Raw genomic sequence first — 15121 nt, forward strand, 5'->3', positions numbered from 1 at the left:
GTTGGAGTGTTTATTTTTATTTTTTCTTTCATGACAAACAGCGAGATTTGATAAAGAGATTCTTTGAAAAAACAGCTCACACAGGTCGGCGCGTTGAAAGATGCGACATGTGGGTCGAAACGGAGTAGAAGGCTATGCTCACTGCCATTTTGAACAGTGCATGCGTGTTGGGATGAAGGGTGAATAAATGTATGCTACCTGCCTGGACGGGTTAATTACTTTAAACTTTGTAGTGCTGCCTCTGGATGAAAGTTCAATGCTTGATATGTTTCCATGACTACAGGAATCTCTTCCAGGAACTAGGGTATCTTGATAGTTTTCTTGCATCCTATTCCCAAAATTCACAGCTTTTGTTTTCGCAACTGAAGCTTTGCTCCCACACTGAGACACTGAGTGAAAGTCAGTCAAGACAATGACAGTGGAAGAAAGTGTTTTGGACTTCACAGTGAAAAAACTCTCAAAATAATAGCAACGTTAAAGGAAAGTTCCTGGGAATAAAAACAAATTGTCAATTTTAAGTACCTAAAAGGGAGTCAATCAAAAATGAGGGGCGCCTGCAATTATTTTGAGACACTTTGAGTATTTTTCATTCCAATATGAGTAAATATTCATCAGTGCAGGCAGAGCGTCTGCATGGTATAGTATTAGGGTATGTTTAAACAAGACCGCTGTCCTGGCTGTATTTTCCAATGTTGAATGGGGAAATAGTTTCACGTTTAGACAGCACCGCCAGGACACCTTGAGTCAGCTGTAGTTGTTGTTCCAGACCGCTAGGTGGCGCTGTGATTTCAGCATGTCACAGAACGCGCATGTGCTTTCAACCCTTAGCTTCCACCTCATAGTGTTCATCTAACACATTTATGATTCTTTTTCTAGTTGTGAAATCTAAAAAGTGTTTTGATGATGGTTTGTATCTGAGGCTTTAGGGGAATCATTTCCTGTGAATCATGTTTCACTCAGCAGTTAATCTAACTGTTTTGGTTTAATTGGAGTAATTTGCCTAGCTTAAGCTTTGAAGCTGACAGCATAATTTGACTTTCATACACCAGGCAGGTGATTCTTACTAGTAAATTATACAGTTATTGGAAAAAAAAAAAAACATACATGAGCAGTAAACTAATAAAGACCAAACCAGTTGTTCTCTTCGGTGTCTTTTTGCTGAAAGATCTTACAAGGTTGACGTTCCGGGGATGGGCCGTCCCGTGTCCACTAAAACACACCAGCAGTAACCAGTATGCTGATGGCACTGGACTGGTTTGTAAAGACCTCCGAACCCACAGTCCGGAATGATAATGGACTCCCGAGAACTCTGCTGAGCCTCGTTCAGGGCGTTCTGTCTCTCCTGGTCACAAGAGGGAACCTTTTCTGGAAAACGAGTTACAGCAGAAAAACAGGGAAACAAGGTTGGTCAATAAAATCAAAAAACATGAAATCTTACCAAAGATTTCTGGTCTAGTTTCTAGTGCAAATATCTTAGTACGCTTGAAATAAGTCAAAGCTAACTTTAATGTAATTTTTCAGCAAAATATAGGCGTTTGTTATAAGTCACTAATTCCTTAATATTGGTTTAAAAAAAAGTACTAGTTCCACTGGCAGATTAGATTATTTCACTTATAACAAAACGTTTTTCACATGTTAGTAAAATAATCTGCCAGTTGAACAAGTATGTTCGTGTCTTAAAAATAATGAAAGTTCAGTGTCTTTTGAAATTAGAATTAATCTACGACAGCCAATTAGAGCCATCGATGATTTAAAAAAAAGAGTAAGTTCCCACCAAAAAACAGACATTATCTGAGTTTTTAAAGTAAAAAAAATTCTAGAAGAAAATCAGAATTTTTTTGATTAATCTAATAAATTTAAAGACAGGAACATTTCTAAGTTTCAAGGTAAAAAGTTTTCGACTTTTCAGAAAATTCACAAAAGCCAAAACACTTTCGACTTAAGAAATGTTTGTTTTTTCCCAGAAAATATCTGGCAACCCAAAAACTGACTTCACTTTTCAAACTAAGACGATTTATAGAGAAATATTTTTTTTTCTCTTTTAGCACTAATACACCATTTTAGCTATATTCTAATTTCTGGAAACACTGAATTTTGGGTCTTCATTATCTACAAGCCACAACCATCAACATTAAATATGCTATGTTTCACTTTCTGAAATTACTGACAAAGAATTACTGACAAAGCTTTTTCACCACCTTTTATTATCTGAGACGTTGTACAGACAGTGTTGCAATGGAAAGGCTTGAGTCATGTCCAGCGTCGGTTCTAATCCCAGCTGCCAAACGAGATACCAACACAGAACTGAATGTGTTCTGTTGAGCCTCTCTTGTCAAACGCCCCCATTCTCAAAATAATGAATTAAAACAGTTTATTATACAGAGTTTTATGCTGGAGCCAAAAAAAAATTAAAAGATTCTGTACATATTTTACAAATGAAAAACGGTTCATGCTGGAAATCCTTCAGGTTTGTGCGGATTGGAAATATCTATCCTCCCTGCCCGTCATGAAAATCTTTATTTCCAATCATTTTTCTCCTTGTTTTGTCAATTTCTAAGTTTTTCTTTTGTCAGCAGGGACTGGAAGAGAGAACACAAACCTCTGGAAGTAAATATCCTAAAAGAAAACTTACACAAGAGCAAGTAGGACAGACTGGGGCAATTTGCTCCATAGTTTTGGTTCAAAGACAGAAAATGACCATGTAAAGTACATTTAATTAACTCGTTTTATTCATCCCACTCTGGCTGTCATTATTCAGGTGAGACTATTTACAAATGGTGTCTTCTCTTCCTTCCTTTTTTGCTCTTCTGTCCTCCACTTCCCTCCATCCCGTCTCTTTAAACCTGCTCTCCTCCCTCCATCGCTCCCGTCTCCCGTCACTTTCTCCTCTCCGCTCCAATGGCTTTCAGCTGTGGGCTAATCGTTGCAGTATTGTTTCTAGGAAGCCTCCGCTGCAGTTAAAGTAGCAGCTGAAATAAAGCCGGGGAAAACCGTGCCGAGGAAGGCTTTTAGGTGCATGCGTCGAGACGATGAAGGGTTCGGTCACGGAAAATTTCAGCTCCTTTCGCAAGCTTTTCAACACGTCGTTCGTTACTTCCCCCGTCCCCGTCTCTCAGTCTTCACTTTTTGTGCCGCAAAGTCAAACAGATGTGAATGCCCCGGCACCGCCCCGAGACAAAAACGATTGGATCAAAAGACGAAAAAGATGAGTCTCAGACGGGGAAAGTCCACGGCTAGCGAGCGCAGTTCCGTAAATGACGGAGCGCTTTCCAGACTTTGAACGCGTCATCAGATTCTGGCAGCGACGCATCTGTTTGGGGGGAAAAAATGGACTTTGCGTCGGTTTGCCTAAGCAAACTCTCTTCGCAAACATTTACTCCGCTCCGCTGTCCGTCACAGTGGCGGGGTTATCCAGAGACACGGACGTCGGCGCTCTTGACTGGTTGGTTAGGACTCAGGTTTTTCCAGGAAAAGGGGAAAAGCTGTGAAGACTTTAAAACGGGGAGGATTCTTCCACCGTGCAAAGAAAGCTAAGCATTGCTACAGATGACTGCCTACGCTTTTAAGCCACTCTGGCCTCAAACACTGGCAGGAAGAAGCAAAACGCTTCCCATGAAAACACAGCGACGAGCGAGCTGGTAGCTAACGCTTTTATTTAGCTAAAGGTAAACAGAAACAGCGCAGCTCAAGTGACTTCAAGTTTAGGAATCCTTTTCTGCTTGGAAATACCTAAAAATACGTCTGAAGGTCTGAAGAGTTGGCTAAGAACTTAAACAATTGAAAAACAGATTTAAAAAATCGCAGTTGTGGTTATTTTACCATTTTTAGGTTGTTTGGGGATTGGGGAAAAAAAGCAAATGTCCCAATTTGCCATAACATATGAAGGCGCAAAACTGAAAAAAAAACAAAAATTACATACATTTTTTATATATATACATTTTAAAAATGTATTAATTCAATTAATTTATCAATTTAACTACAAATAAAGAAATTAAATAAAGAAAATCAGCAAGATTTCAGATTTTTGCGTCACCTATTTATCAAAGAAATATTGACTACAGCATCTTTACAGACACTACTTTAGTTAAGTTAAACTAACTTAACTTACCAAGGGTTGAACATGGAACTTTATTGTTGCTAATGTGCTCTCCCCTTCCTGTATCTGCTACTGGTAATTCATAAAAACATCCTAACATCTAATAATCTGAGAGTAATTACTTTCCATTCCATGAACAGAAGCGTTTATGAAAAAATAATTTCAAGAATATCCACCTCGACAAGAAGCTAATGGGTTGAGTTCAACAAAGCACAATTTCTGAATCACTAAACCATCCGTTACTTTTCGAAATTCACTAATTGTCCATGCGCTTGGCATGTTTACCCCGCTGGTGGCTGAACATACTTGGCTTCTGCTGCTTCTTTGCACACTTCTTCAACTCAAGAAACAGAAACAAAGCGCAGTGTGGAGTTACAGATGCGGACGCACACTTCGCTCACGTCTCCGACGTGATGACAGCTCCCCCTCGAGCAGGCTTTGTCCGTTTGTCCTTTTGAGGTCTTCAGATGCTAACTGGAAACAGGAAGCCGGAGTTTCCACCGAGCGTTCAAAGAGCTGCCACTGCAAATATATCTGAGAAACTCTAGGTCTTCACTCCGCGCCAGACCGCAGCTTCCTTTGCTGCGTTGCCATCAGTCAAAAGTACTTAGAGAAACACAATATGCAATCACTGGGATCTTCTGCTGTTTGCAATGAAGCATGAAATGCGAGATGAAATATGAAAACTGAGTTCAGGAAGGAAATAAGACGGGTGAGGTGATGTGTGTAGATAGAAAGCAGCATCATGAATTCAAAATATCCGTTGCGTGAAGGGTAGTAAACAAGCAGATCGACGTGGATCAGAAATAGAGTGCATGCATATTGAAATCAGAGTCAATCTCAAAATCTGTCCTTGTTGATCACATCTGACTTCACTTTGTGGCTGAGATGCTAAGCAGGACATTATGTTGATGTTGGAAAAGAAAGAGGAGTGAGGAATATGAAGGTTAACTGCGATACTCTACTGAAATATAACAATTCTGTTTTCCATATACTATGTTACTTAAAATTTGTAACATTTTAACTATTAGTTGTTTTGAAACAGATTAAAGAAAACTGTGTCAGTAGCAATTACTAATTCAGCCCTTAGTTTTCCATAAAGTCAATGTTACTTTTGGTGAACTTTACTGGTACTTTCCACAACTCTCCAGAACTTTCTTAAAACTTTTCAGGTGTTTCTCGTAAAAGTTTTTTCCCGGAACTTACCTGGTACTTTCCGGAACTTTCTTGGACTCAAAAAGAGTCCAAGAAAATCTACAGATTCATTTTTCACAATTTAGAAATTACTTCCACAGAAGAAGTAACACATTTTGGAAAGTACCTGGGAAGCTCCATAAGAGTTCCCAGAGAGTATCTGGTAAGTATGAATGAAGTTTCATAGACATTACAGGAAAATAACAGTTAAGTTGTGAGAAAGTAATGCCTGGTTCACACGGCAAGATTTTAAAATTGTCTGCCGATTTTCAAAACCCGTCAGATTTGGTCACACAGAGTACTGTGTGCCACACGGCAGGAGCAACACAACACACACAAACCGATTTCACTCGCCACCAACATGCAGATTTCAGATGGGAAATCTGACAAAACCTCTCGAGAACAAATGTGAGTTCACAGGAAACAAACATGGCCGACTGGGAAGAAGCAATGGCGAAGGTTTGTGGACTACGTTTAACAGAGAAAAGGCAAAACGAAGATGTTTCCAACGTCCATTGGACTTTCTGCGGTGCCAAGGCAGATGTTTTGTCTTCTGTATATTTTAGATTCCCCCTTCGTTTTTCCGCCACCTCGCTTTATGATTGGCTACACGTCACATTCAACAGGCTGTGCTGTCTTTTGTCTTTGGCGAACATCACACATCGACAGTTCAACATGCACAATTTCAGATCGGAACGGACCAGATCACTCTTAACACATCACACACGGCAAGAACAATGCAAAAACACTCTAATGTTTTTGCATTGAGAAAAGTGTTTTGTTTTGGTTTCTAGTGCAAATATCTTGGCACACTTGAAATAAGACAAAACAAACTCACAAGTAACTTTTCACCAAGATGTAGGAGCTTGTTTTAAGTCAATAATTGTCAATAAATACTATAAAAATGATCTAATCTGAACAGAAGGGAGCGTGCCGACGTTGTCAGAGTGCGTTTTCTAGTCTCACCTTGCCTTCTGGAAGTGGAGCTGTTCTGCTTATTCTCCATGTAGCCCAGATGTTTTATCCATAGTGTCGGAGCAGTTATCTCTGCGGTGGCAGCATGACAGAGGAGAGGTCAGTAGCATTCACAAATAGAGGTATTTACTTTAATATAATGTCTAACTTATTCAGCAGTCTGGCTTTTGCCCACAAAACCAAACTTAAAACAGCATTAAAAGTCAAAAGACATCAAATATGAAATGCAATTTTTGACATCTGGATATTTCCATTAGGTGATGTTTTTCTTTTATTATGTTTTTGAAGAGAATAGATCTTAGGTTTGGAAATGAACTTGTTGACAAAGTACGGCTGCTGCAATTTGCTGGAATACGATGAGCCTGAGCTCACAAAGGAGCAATTATGCGAGCCGCGTTTGACCCCGGAGAGCCATCACGGGTCTGTGGTATGCGCATTTAGTCGTCGAGGCGACCGTCTCGACCGTGCTGTAACGGCGGAAGAGCTGTAAGGGGAAGCTTACCTTCGCCCTCGGGAGGGATGTGGGTCTCCATGGTGGGAGTGGGCTTGGAGCCGTCGTCTGGGTTGAGAGTGAGAAAGAAACGGAAGGAGACTACCATTATTGAGATTAATACAATCTACTCTCCAGAACTGTTGAATGGTTGGGATTTGCACATGGCCCGGCCAAGAAAGAGAGAGACAGAGAGAGAGAGAGAGAGAAAGAAAAACAGACAGACAGAAGAAATGACAGACAAATCACAAGACAACCACCCACCCGTGGGTGCCTGTGGAAGCCCGCGTCTATAAATCACTCACAACATGATCGGGCTGCGCGTTCAGCGGGCGGCCTCAAACCTCCATTCAATATCCACGTTCAGCTGCAGGTAATTCAAACGACTTCCATCGTCACAGCGAGGGAATCAGTTGATGGTTGGTTGACTCGAAACACTAGAGCCGAGCAGGCACTGAGGCTGCGCTCAGTTTCAGAAGTAATGTGGTCTTTGTGCACATTAGGTTATTTAGAGTAACTCTGGTGATGAGTTAAACATGAGGTTATTGCGTCAAAGTCTTTTTGGGTGTCCAAGTTAAAGCTTCTCTTTAACTGCAGATCAGCTCTTTTGATATTTGCGAGAGTTATGAAAATGTATGTGTTATAAATAGTAATAATATAGCTCTTATGTAGTATAAATGTTACACTTAAGCACCAAGTATAGTCAGCGCCATGGCTAAATGTTATGGCATTATCACATCCATGACTGTGTGATACAAAGACAGCCGTCCACATCAAATGTCAACATTAGCAAACTTTTCTTTGTTGTAAAAAAAAAAAAAAGATTATATTTTGAAAAAAATATTTACACGTTCTCCTGGAGATTCAGATCTCCTGGAGAACTTGGTGACCACAGCTCTAAACTGTGGTCACCACATAAATATTCACCACAGAGCCGTGAGTACTTCTTGTTTCTAAACTATAATTCAGGGATCAGAAATTTTCAGGGGCTGAATGATTCCATCTGAACAACTTTACAGCTGCAAGTTGTTGCGGGATTTCACACCCACTGGATTAAAACTGATTGGTTTCCTGGGACAGATTAGCTTTCAGACATAATCCACAACTTTTCTGCAGGCCTGAGGTTTGAGTTATTCCAGCACCTTAAAGCTACAGTCGGCAACTTCAGAAAATAAATCAAGAAAAGTGATCAAATATCCAGACAGGACTACGTTAAGAAATGTTGTTTCGCTCACGTTCACACTTCATTCAAACATTTTGAGGCTTGTTTTATTTAATTTTGAATCTATAAAAGATTGTGCCATAAATTTCAGAAGCGTTTTTGTCATGTCACCATTTAACAATGAGCCTCACAGCCCCCCTTATTAAATATAACATTCATACCCTTGATAATTTCATGCAAATTTCCCCATTGGCGCTTTACCATTGATCTAAGAGAAACATAGCAATGTAATTTGACATAATGCTGCAAGCTAAAATCAATATTTAGACATGCTGGCAGAGTCCTTGTCCAGGCTGAATCATATTTAACTGTGAATTAATCTGCCTAGTTTACTCACCCTGTTTGCGGTTTCGCAGCATCTGGAACATTCCTTGGGAAATAATTATGTCAAAAGCATACAACAGAAAACGTTTCAACATCACAGCGGAAACCTTCAAAGTGAGATCAAGTGTCAAAACATTCAAATAATTTACAAACTACTAAAGAAAATACTCAAAATCTTCTATTTGTTGGTTCTTCCCTCCAGTTTTTGAGAAGTTATGAACTGTGGAGGTTTTCGAATACTAAAAGAAATGGGTTTTTACTGATTAAATAATATTTTAAACAATTAAAATACATATTTTAATATATAATTCTTAACAGCAGCCTTGAACAGTGTCTTCCTGTTTAGAAAGAAGTTAAATTTGCAAAAATAGGTCTCAATTTATTTTCTGTGTTAATAGAAGTTTACTTTCTAAAAATATACAAAAGAAAAATCAACAGGACTTTCAAGTGGAACTTAAACACTAGACAAATTAAAATATATGTCTGATTTTTTTTTCATTCATTTACAGTTGTACTCTAAAAAGGAAAGCAAAAAATCTGATCCAACGCATTCATAAATAATTACCAACAGTTGATTTTGATTTTTCAAAATATCTATCAACTTGTGTAAAAACTTTTGTTCTTCTGTACAAAATTTCATCTTTTTTTCTTTTTTTTTTTTTTGCATGCTTTCACCAATCCTAACTGTGAAGATTCACGGCTTCCTGTTGCGGCACTTTTTACTTGTGCAAATATGGACTTTGTGCATGTTAGGCAGAGCAAAACTGGGTCAAAAGACCTTTTGAGCTGCTTTATCCCAACACGCAAAGAAACAAACAAACGGAGGACATGCAACAGATCTCAGCTCACCTTTTCTACCCGCGTTCGGGGGCCCAGGCGGTCGGTCGGTTACTGACCCTGCGACATTTGGAGGGAGGGGGTGGAGACACAACAGAGAGTGAGCAACGCTTCAGATGGTGGAAACAGACAGTTCTTCTGAGGACCTTCACTTTAAAATATTTCAATTGGATTTCGTTATTCTTCTGATTGTCTCTAAGCTTGTCGGTCGACGCAGGACGAAGAAACACGACACCAGCTGCGCTTCCATTACAAACTGTCGATATTCTGCTGACGTCCGAAGAAAACGCAACTTCAATAACTGCGGTGTTTCCATTCAGTAAGAATCGCAATTAAAGTCACGTGTGAATACGCTTGTTCGACTCGATAAGTCATCCTCCAACTACTTCCTGTCTTCTTCGGCAACATTCAGTTGTCGATCGTGTGACTGGCGTGATGCGAAAAGTGTTTCCATTGCAGTTTTGCTAAATAAACCAATTTTGACACAGCCATTTTAGCACTAAAACAAGGTTTTTTTGTTACATTTTTGCCACTAAGCAAAATTACTTTCGAAATGCCAGATTGCGCGATGACATGGTCAATGGAAACGCAGCTAGTCTTCAACATCTTGCTGCAGAGGGAACCCTATGTTAGTACTTGATTGTATCCTATTGGAGACGTTGTACCCGTTTCATCAGCCTCACACCAACAGAGACCAATTTTCTGGAAAATTACTGGCAAAAATGTTAAAAATGTATTTTAATTTCACTGTATTGGTCCGGCACATGCAGGTAGTCAGTTTCATGCATGGTTGCTCTCGGAGAAAATGCATCAAATGATCCAACCAATCACAACAGAAGGTCAAAGGGCAGAATTTTGAGTGAAAGCAACTGGAAGAAAAACTTACTAACTGAGAATCCACTCCTTCCAGCATCAGTTCCCATATTTTCACTGAAGTTTCCTGCAAACGTATGTGAGATGATTTACTCGGGTGATCGAGTCAAGTTCGAGTCCAGCAGGTCTAGTTATATCGAGAAGGGAAAAACAAAAACAAAGCAAAACAAAAAAAAAAAAGACGAGGGCGTCGTGTTTCGGATGCATCGGCTGAGCAGGATGAGGTTTGCTACGCCCAGATTCTGCTTCCACCATCATACATACCTTTGCAAGAAACCATGAAGATATCGGACCTCATGCCGGGCAGAAAGGAGGCAGGTGATGATGACTGAGTTTTAGAGTTATTCAAGACGGACATTGAGATCATGTGTCCGGTTGAAGAGCAGAGAAATTTGGGTTTTCAGACATTTTCCCCCCCCAATGATTTCAACCACTTTTACAAAAAAAAAAAAAAGAAACCATTTATGTCAACAAAGGCTTGTAGATTTGGACACAGTACCTGGTTAAAAAAAAAAAAAAGAATCACTTTTCACAGTGTCTTTGTGTTTCAGGGTAGGATAACTCTACCCTGAAACACAAAGACACTGGGAAAAGTGATTCTGGGTTATTTTAGGGTAGGCTAAAATAGGTTTACCCTAAAACACAAACCCTAACCCTTGTATTCAGCTCTCCTGAGTCAGTGCTCAGAAGAACCACCATCGTCAGCGACCGCAGCTGGAAGTATTTTTTGCGAACGTCTCTGCCAGTTTTTTCCAAACGTAAAGACTTCCATTCTCGAATGGGAATGGAAATAAATGTTAAGATCCAAGTCTTAAAACGAGTTAAACCGTTCCATTGTAGTTCCGGCTGTATCTTGAAGGCCATTGACAACGTAAGATGGTAAACATTTTGCCAAACAGGATTTCTTAAAGCATTTCCTTGTGTTTCCGGCTTCCTCGTTCTTGTTGAAATAAGAAATTATTTATTTTACAGCATGTGCCGAATAAAATGTTAAAAACTCTGGATATTGTTTCGTAGTTCTGTTTTAAATTTCTCCACAACTTGATGCTTGACCGATCTGCTGCGTTTCTTGGTCTTCAAGATGAATTTTGTTCTTCAGCACACGTCTGAAACATTTACAAAAAAAAAGCTTGTATGCATCCTGAGACCATATTACGCACAGAAGGACTCGTTTGTTTTTTTTGTTTTTTTTTAAAATTTGGTACCTTATGAAGTCAATTAGTTGCCCTGGATTTTTTTTAGGAGTATCACATTAGACGGGGCTGATGAATGCCAGATGTCTCAGAATTTTATGAGTAAAAACTTTTTGTTTTTATTTGTATCACTTTCATTTGACTCCACTTTGTGTAATCCAAATGAAACACGGAGAAAATACAAATAGTTTTCCAGGATGTTGTTTGTCAGAGGTGATAATTAGGCAAAGGAGTTTTGTCACATATTTCATTTGCTGGACTTTGGTCAAACTGAGCGGTTGGGTTCGATTGCTTGGCAAGTTTGAGCTAGAATAATTTCTTAATTACAAAAACAGTGTGATTAATACTAGGGTGCGATTCTCCCTTTTTTTATATCAATCCGATACGAAATGAAAAGAGGGCTCGTATTGTCGATACCGATACTTATGATACTTTTTATTTTAATTTGATGTGTCAAACTTCTGATCTTATGTGGTTTTTTATTGTTTTGTTTTTTTTGTAGTTTTTCCTTTAAATTATTTTGTTCAAACCTCACACAACATTTGGATGAAGTTTATAAGTATCTAAAACAAACTTTTAAAACATATTAATCATGCATGGGCAACGCCAACTAACAGTTTTATCACAATATTTTGTGGTACTATTCTGAAAACGACATTGTTTTTTTTGTTTGTTTTTTTTTAAAAAGCTAGGGGGTTTTAGGTAACTTTATGACAGACTGCATGGTTCAGCATTCATTGTGCCATAAACACAAATAATATTCTTGAAAATCATTTCTATTTGAAACGGGCTGCTTTAGGACACCACTTACTTAAAAAAAAGTAAGTGCACACAGCAGCTGCACTTAATCATATTTTTCTTTCATTGATATTTAATTATCAATAAATTATCAGCTCTCATGGAACTAATACTTCCAATCATACTCTCGGTTCTGTTTTTTTATTTACCTTCTATAACTGGAATATATCGAGAGACCCATAAGTCGAGATTTATACCACGATAAAATAAATTTCACGATAAATGATACTATACATGCCCATCCCTAACATTGACCTGACAAACAGTAACCATAGGCAACAAATTAGTCTGCATTTTTTCTAAATAAAGTGCAAAACAAAAAACATGCCATTCGAGAGCAAATCAAAATAAAATCTGATTTGAGGTAGAGTTGAGAAACTACAAAAGAAAATTTCAAGAGGGAATCTGTAACTAAAGTATCGATCTGATACTGAAACTGACTTTTTTTTAATCGATATTGTGGATTGAGCCGTCAGCCTCTAGTGGCAATCAGCTTTGATTAAATCATTTTTGCATTAATTTTTAATTAGTCAGTTGAACACAAAAGTAGAAGTTGATTACTTCTACTTTTGTGTTCAACTAAACTTGGGGATTTCCTCAAGTTAGGAAATCCCCAAGTTTTGATAAGCTATATTAAACCCGCGTAAGCAAATCTTGTAAATCTCTGCTCTATGTTCCAACAGGGAGCGTGAACAACTCCAAAGGCACATGTGAACAGTTTACCAGACAATCCAAAACGAAATTTGCACCATTTGCTCCGGTGACTGTGCAATCCAGTCCTGGCAAAGGCTCCTGAGTGTTATCTCACAGAGGAAAACGAGGGCGATTATCGGAAAGTGTTCCCATCCAGGATGAGCGACCAGAGTCCCGCTGAAAGCACTTAGAGCACCAGAGAGGCCCTGGCATGATCCAGCCATTATTAGCCTCCTTGTTGACCTTGCACCTGCACCTGACAACACGTAGCATGTCATTACACATGTACCAGTCTAGTCTGGGACTCTGTTCAAAGACTTCTTCCTTTATTCTTGGAACTGATCAATTCAAATCTGAGAACAAGTTGATGAGTGTGATTTACTTTAAAAAAAAAAGCCAAAAGCTAAAAAGCTAAAAGCTCAGGACAAAGGATGAAACATAGCTACTGTGCTAATTCCTGCATATCTACCCTGCCATGAATCGCAACTAAATTCAATCCAAGACTTGACCGTCCAAAACGTTTTGCGGTCAGGTCAAGCGAGAACAGCTGCCGATGCAATTCCCAATTGTCTGTTTTGCTAATGCCAGACATTAACACCAATGAGTTAACAGTTCTGGAGCTTTAAAGAGACGTCTAATTAGAGGAGCTCTAATGGGTAGAGTGTGTTTGCGGTCTTGTGCAAGGAAACAAAACACAATTTGTGGAGAGCCGAGCTCTGCTACGGCTTTGTTGCTCTTGGACGGGCCCCCATTTTTGCATAAGTATATGTGGATCACAGTGATTGGTTTATATTCGCAGTGTTTCGCTTCTAAAGGTCAGGGTGGTTTGCCCGAGGCTTTTGAGTTTTGCTTTATTTATTTTCCACATTTAAGGACCAACCAGAGCATGGCAGAGTGGCAGAGCTGGTGCAGAGCCTGTTGGTCTGGGGATTCGATTCAACCTCAAGATTATTACTACCACCACAAAAAAGCGGTGGCACATTTTTGTGCTGCCACCTAAAACATGGGACACCAACTTTGGAGACATAATTCCATATCGTGCCAAATGTCCCGAATGTATTAGCGACACTAAAGCTGCCAAATCTTTTACGTGTCCAAATAATCTGCTGTTTTTTTCTTTTATGATTAAATCAGACAAGATACAGAATCAGCTGACAGGAAGGAGACACCAAGGACACCAGGATGAGTCGGCAAAAGCCGAGTACATTTCCTTCACACACTGGCTGACGAAGACCGCCCTGCCCAGTCAAAGTACCTGAACACACAGGCTTCCTGTTGTGCACAGAGGAGCCGCTCACTGGCTTGCCGTCGGCAGTGACGCACCAGCAGTAACCTGTCAAAGTGTGGCACTGGACCTGACAAACACATACAGATGCAAACATATCTGTTATTACAGCTGCGTTTATTTGAGTACGCTAGTGGAAAAGAAAAAGGAAGGTCAGGGGTAAAGCACACACCTGGGCGAACGTTCCATCCTCGTTGCATTCTGGGACGAACGTGGACTCCTGAGGTCTCCGCGCCTGTTCCAGGGCCTGGTTCCTCTCGACGTGGCACTTTGACTGACCTCCGTCTGTGGAAAACAGAAAAAAAAAACAAAAAAAAAACAATAACGATAAGACCCCTGTTGCACCTGCAGGCTGCCCACTGCAGTTTAAACACTGAAAGACGGGGGGGGGGGGGGGGGGTGAAATGTACAGTCAATTGAAGAATATTTTGAGGAATTGGAACAGACTTATTGATTCGGTTCTGACTCATCCGCAATGTGACGTAACAAGGCGAAGCACCGAGCGCTCTGTAGTTTTACTCTGAAGCAATATTTCTGAGATTGTGGGAAAAAAGGAACAGAGGAGGTTTCACATTTAAACGTTGAAAATCCCATCAAGATGTGTGTGGGTTTTGTTTTTTTTTTTCTTTTTGTCTTTTACAGCGTTCACCTGTGGGGTTGAACTTCATGCTTGGCTGTTCTTGTAAATATAGTCTCAGCAGGGTGCAGAACAGAGTGGCCTGAACCCTCCACTTCAGCAGATGAGTGAAAGTTCATAAAAAGCAATCCCGGAGAAGACAGTCTGGAAAAGAAGGATGGAACTAAAACAGGACTTTGATGTCAAATGTAAAATGTAGAAAAATGGACTATGAATTTAGTTTTTATATTTATTTGGTGACATTACATTCAGAAGGTTTTTCCAGTCACCAAAAAGTAATAAATTATTGTTGAAAAAAGTGGTTATTTTTTCTTATTTTGGACTTATGTGAACATAGCCACTCTCTGACCTCTTATGCTTCCTTGAACTTGTTGGTATAGGTGCTACTGGCTGTAATAAACATCTTCATTATATTGTTTGCACTAAATCCTTCTTAGATGATGAGATTTTTAGTGAGCTCCGCATATTTTGAGCTTTCAGAATGAGCTGTTTTAGGCCCTCTTC

At 39.5% G+C, this 15121-nt stretch overlaps 1 protein-coding gene across 9 annotated transcripts in view; it reads right to left on the reverse strand.

The window, feature by feature from the left end:
- The window catches only part of smoc1 (SPARC related modular calcium binding 1), a 62757-nt gene that overhangs the window by 16619 nt on the left and 31017 nt on the right, over positions 1–15121 (reverse strand). For 3 of the 9 annotated variants that reach the window (XM_014994866.2, XM_088002865.1, XM_088002868.1), the window contains exons 4-11: positions 14153–14265; positions 13951–14050; positions 10025–10078; positions 9151–9198; positions 8315–8347; positions 6768–6824; positions 6257–6337; positions 1173–1365 (exon numbers count right to left, since the gene is read on the reverse strand). In XM_014994866.2, the coding sequence (XP_014850352.1) occupies positions 1173–1365; positions 6257–6337; positions 6768–6824; positions 8315–8347; positions 9151–9198; positions 10025–10078; positions 13951–14050; positions 14153–14265 (679 nt within the window). Of the gene's footprint in view, positions 1–1172; positions 1366–6256; positions 6338–6767; positions 6858–8314; positions 8348–9150; positions 9199–10024; positions 10079–13950; positions 14051–14152; positions 14266–15121 lie in introns of all 9 variants that reach the window. The other 6 variants (XM_014994864.2, XM_088002866.1, XM_088002867.1 and 3 more) reach the window with 5 other exon arrangements.

Source organism: Poecilia mexicana, unplaced genomic scaffold (assembly GCF_051168715.1).
Source record: "Poecilia mexicana isolate PSO_F unplaced genomic scaffold, ASM5116871v1 scaffold_22, whole genome shotgun sequence".
Classification (NCBI taxonomy): domain Eukaryota; kingdom Metazoa; phylum Chordata; class Actinopteri; order Cyprinodontiformes; family Poeciliidae; genus Poecilia; species Poecilia mexicana.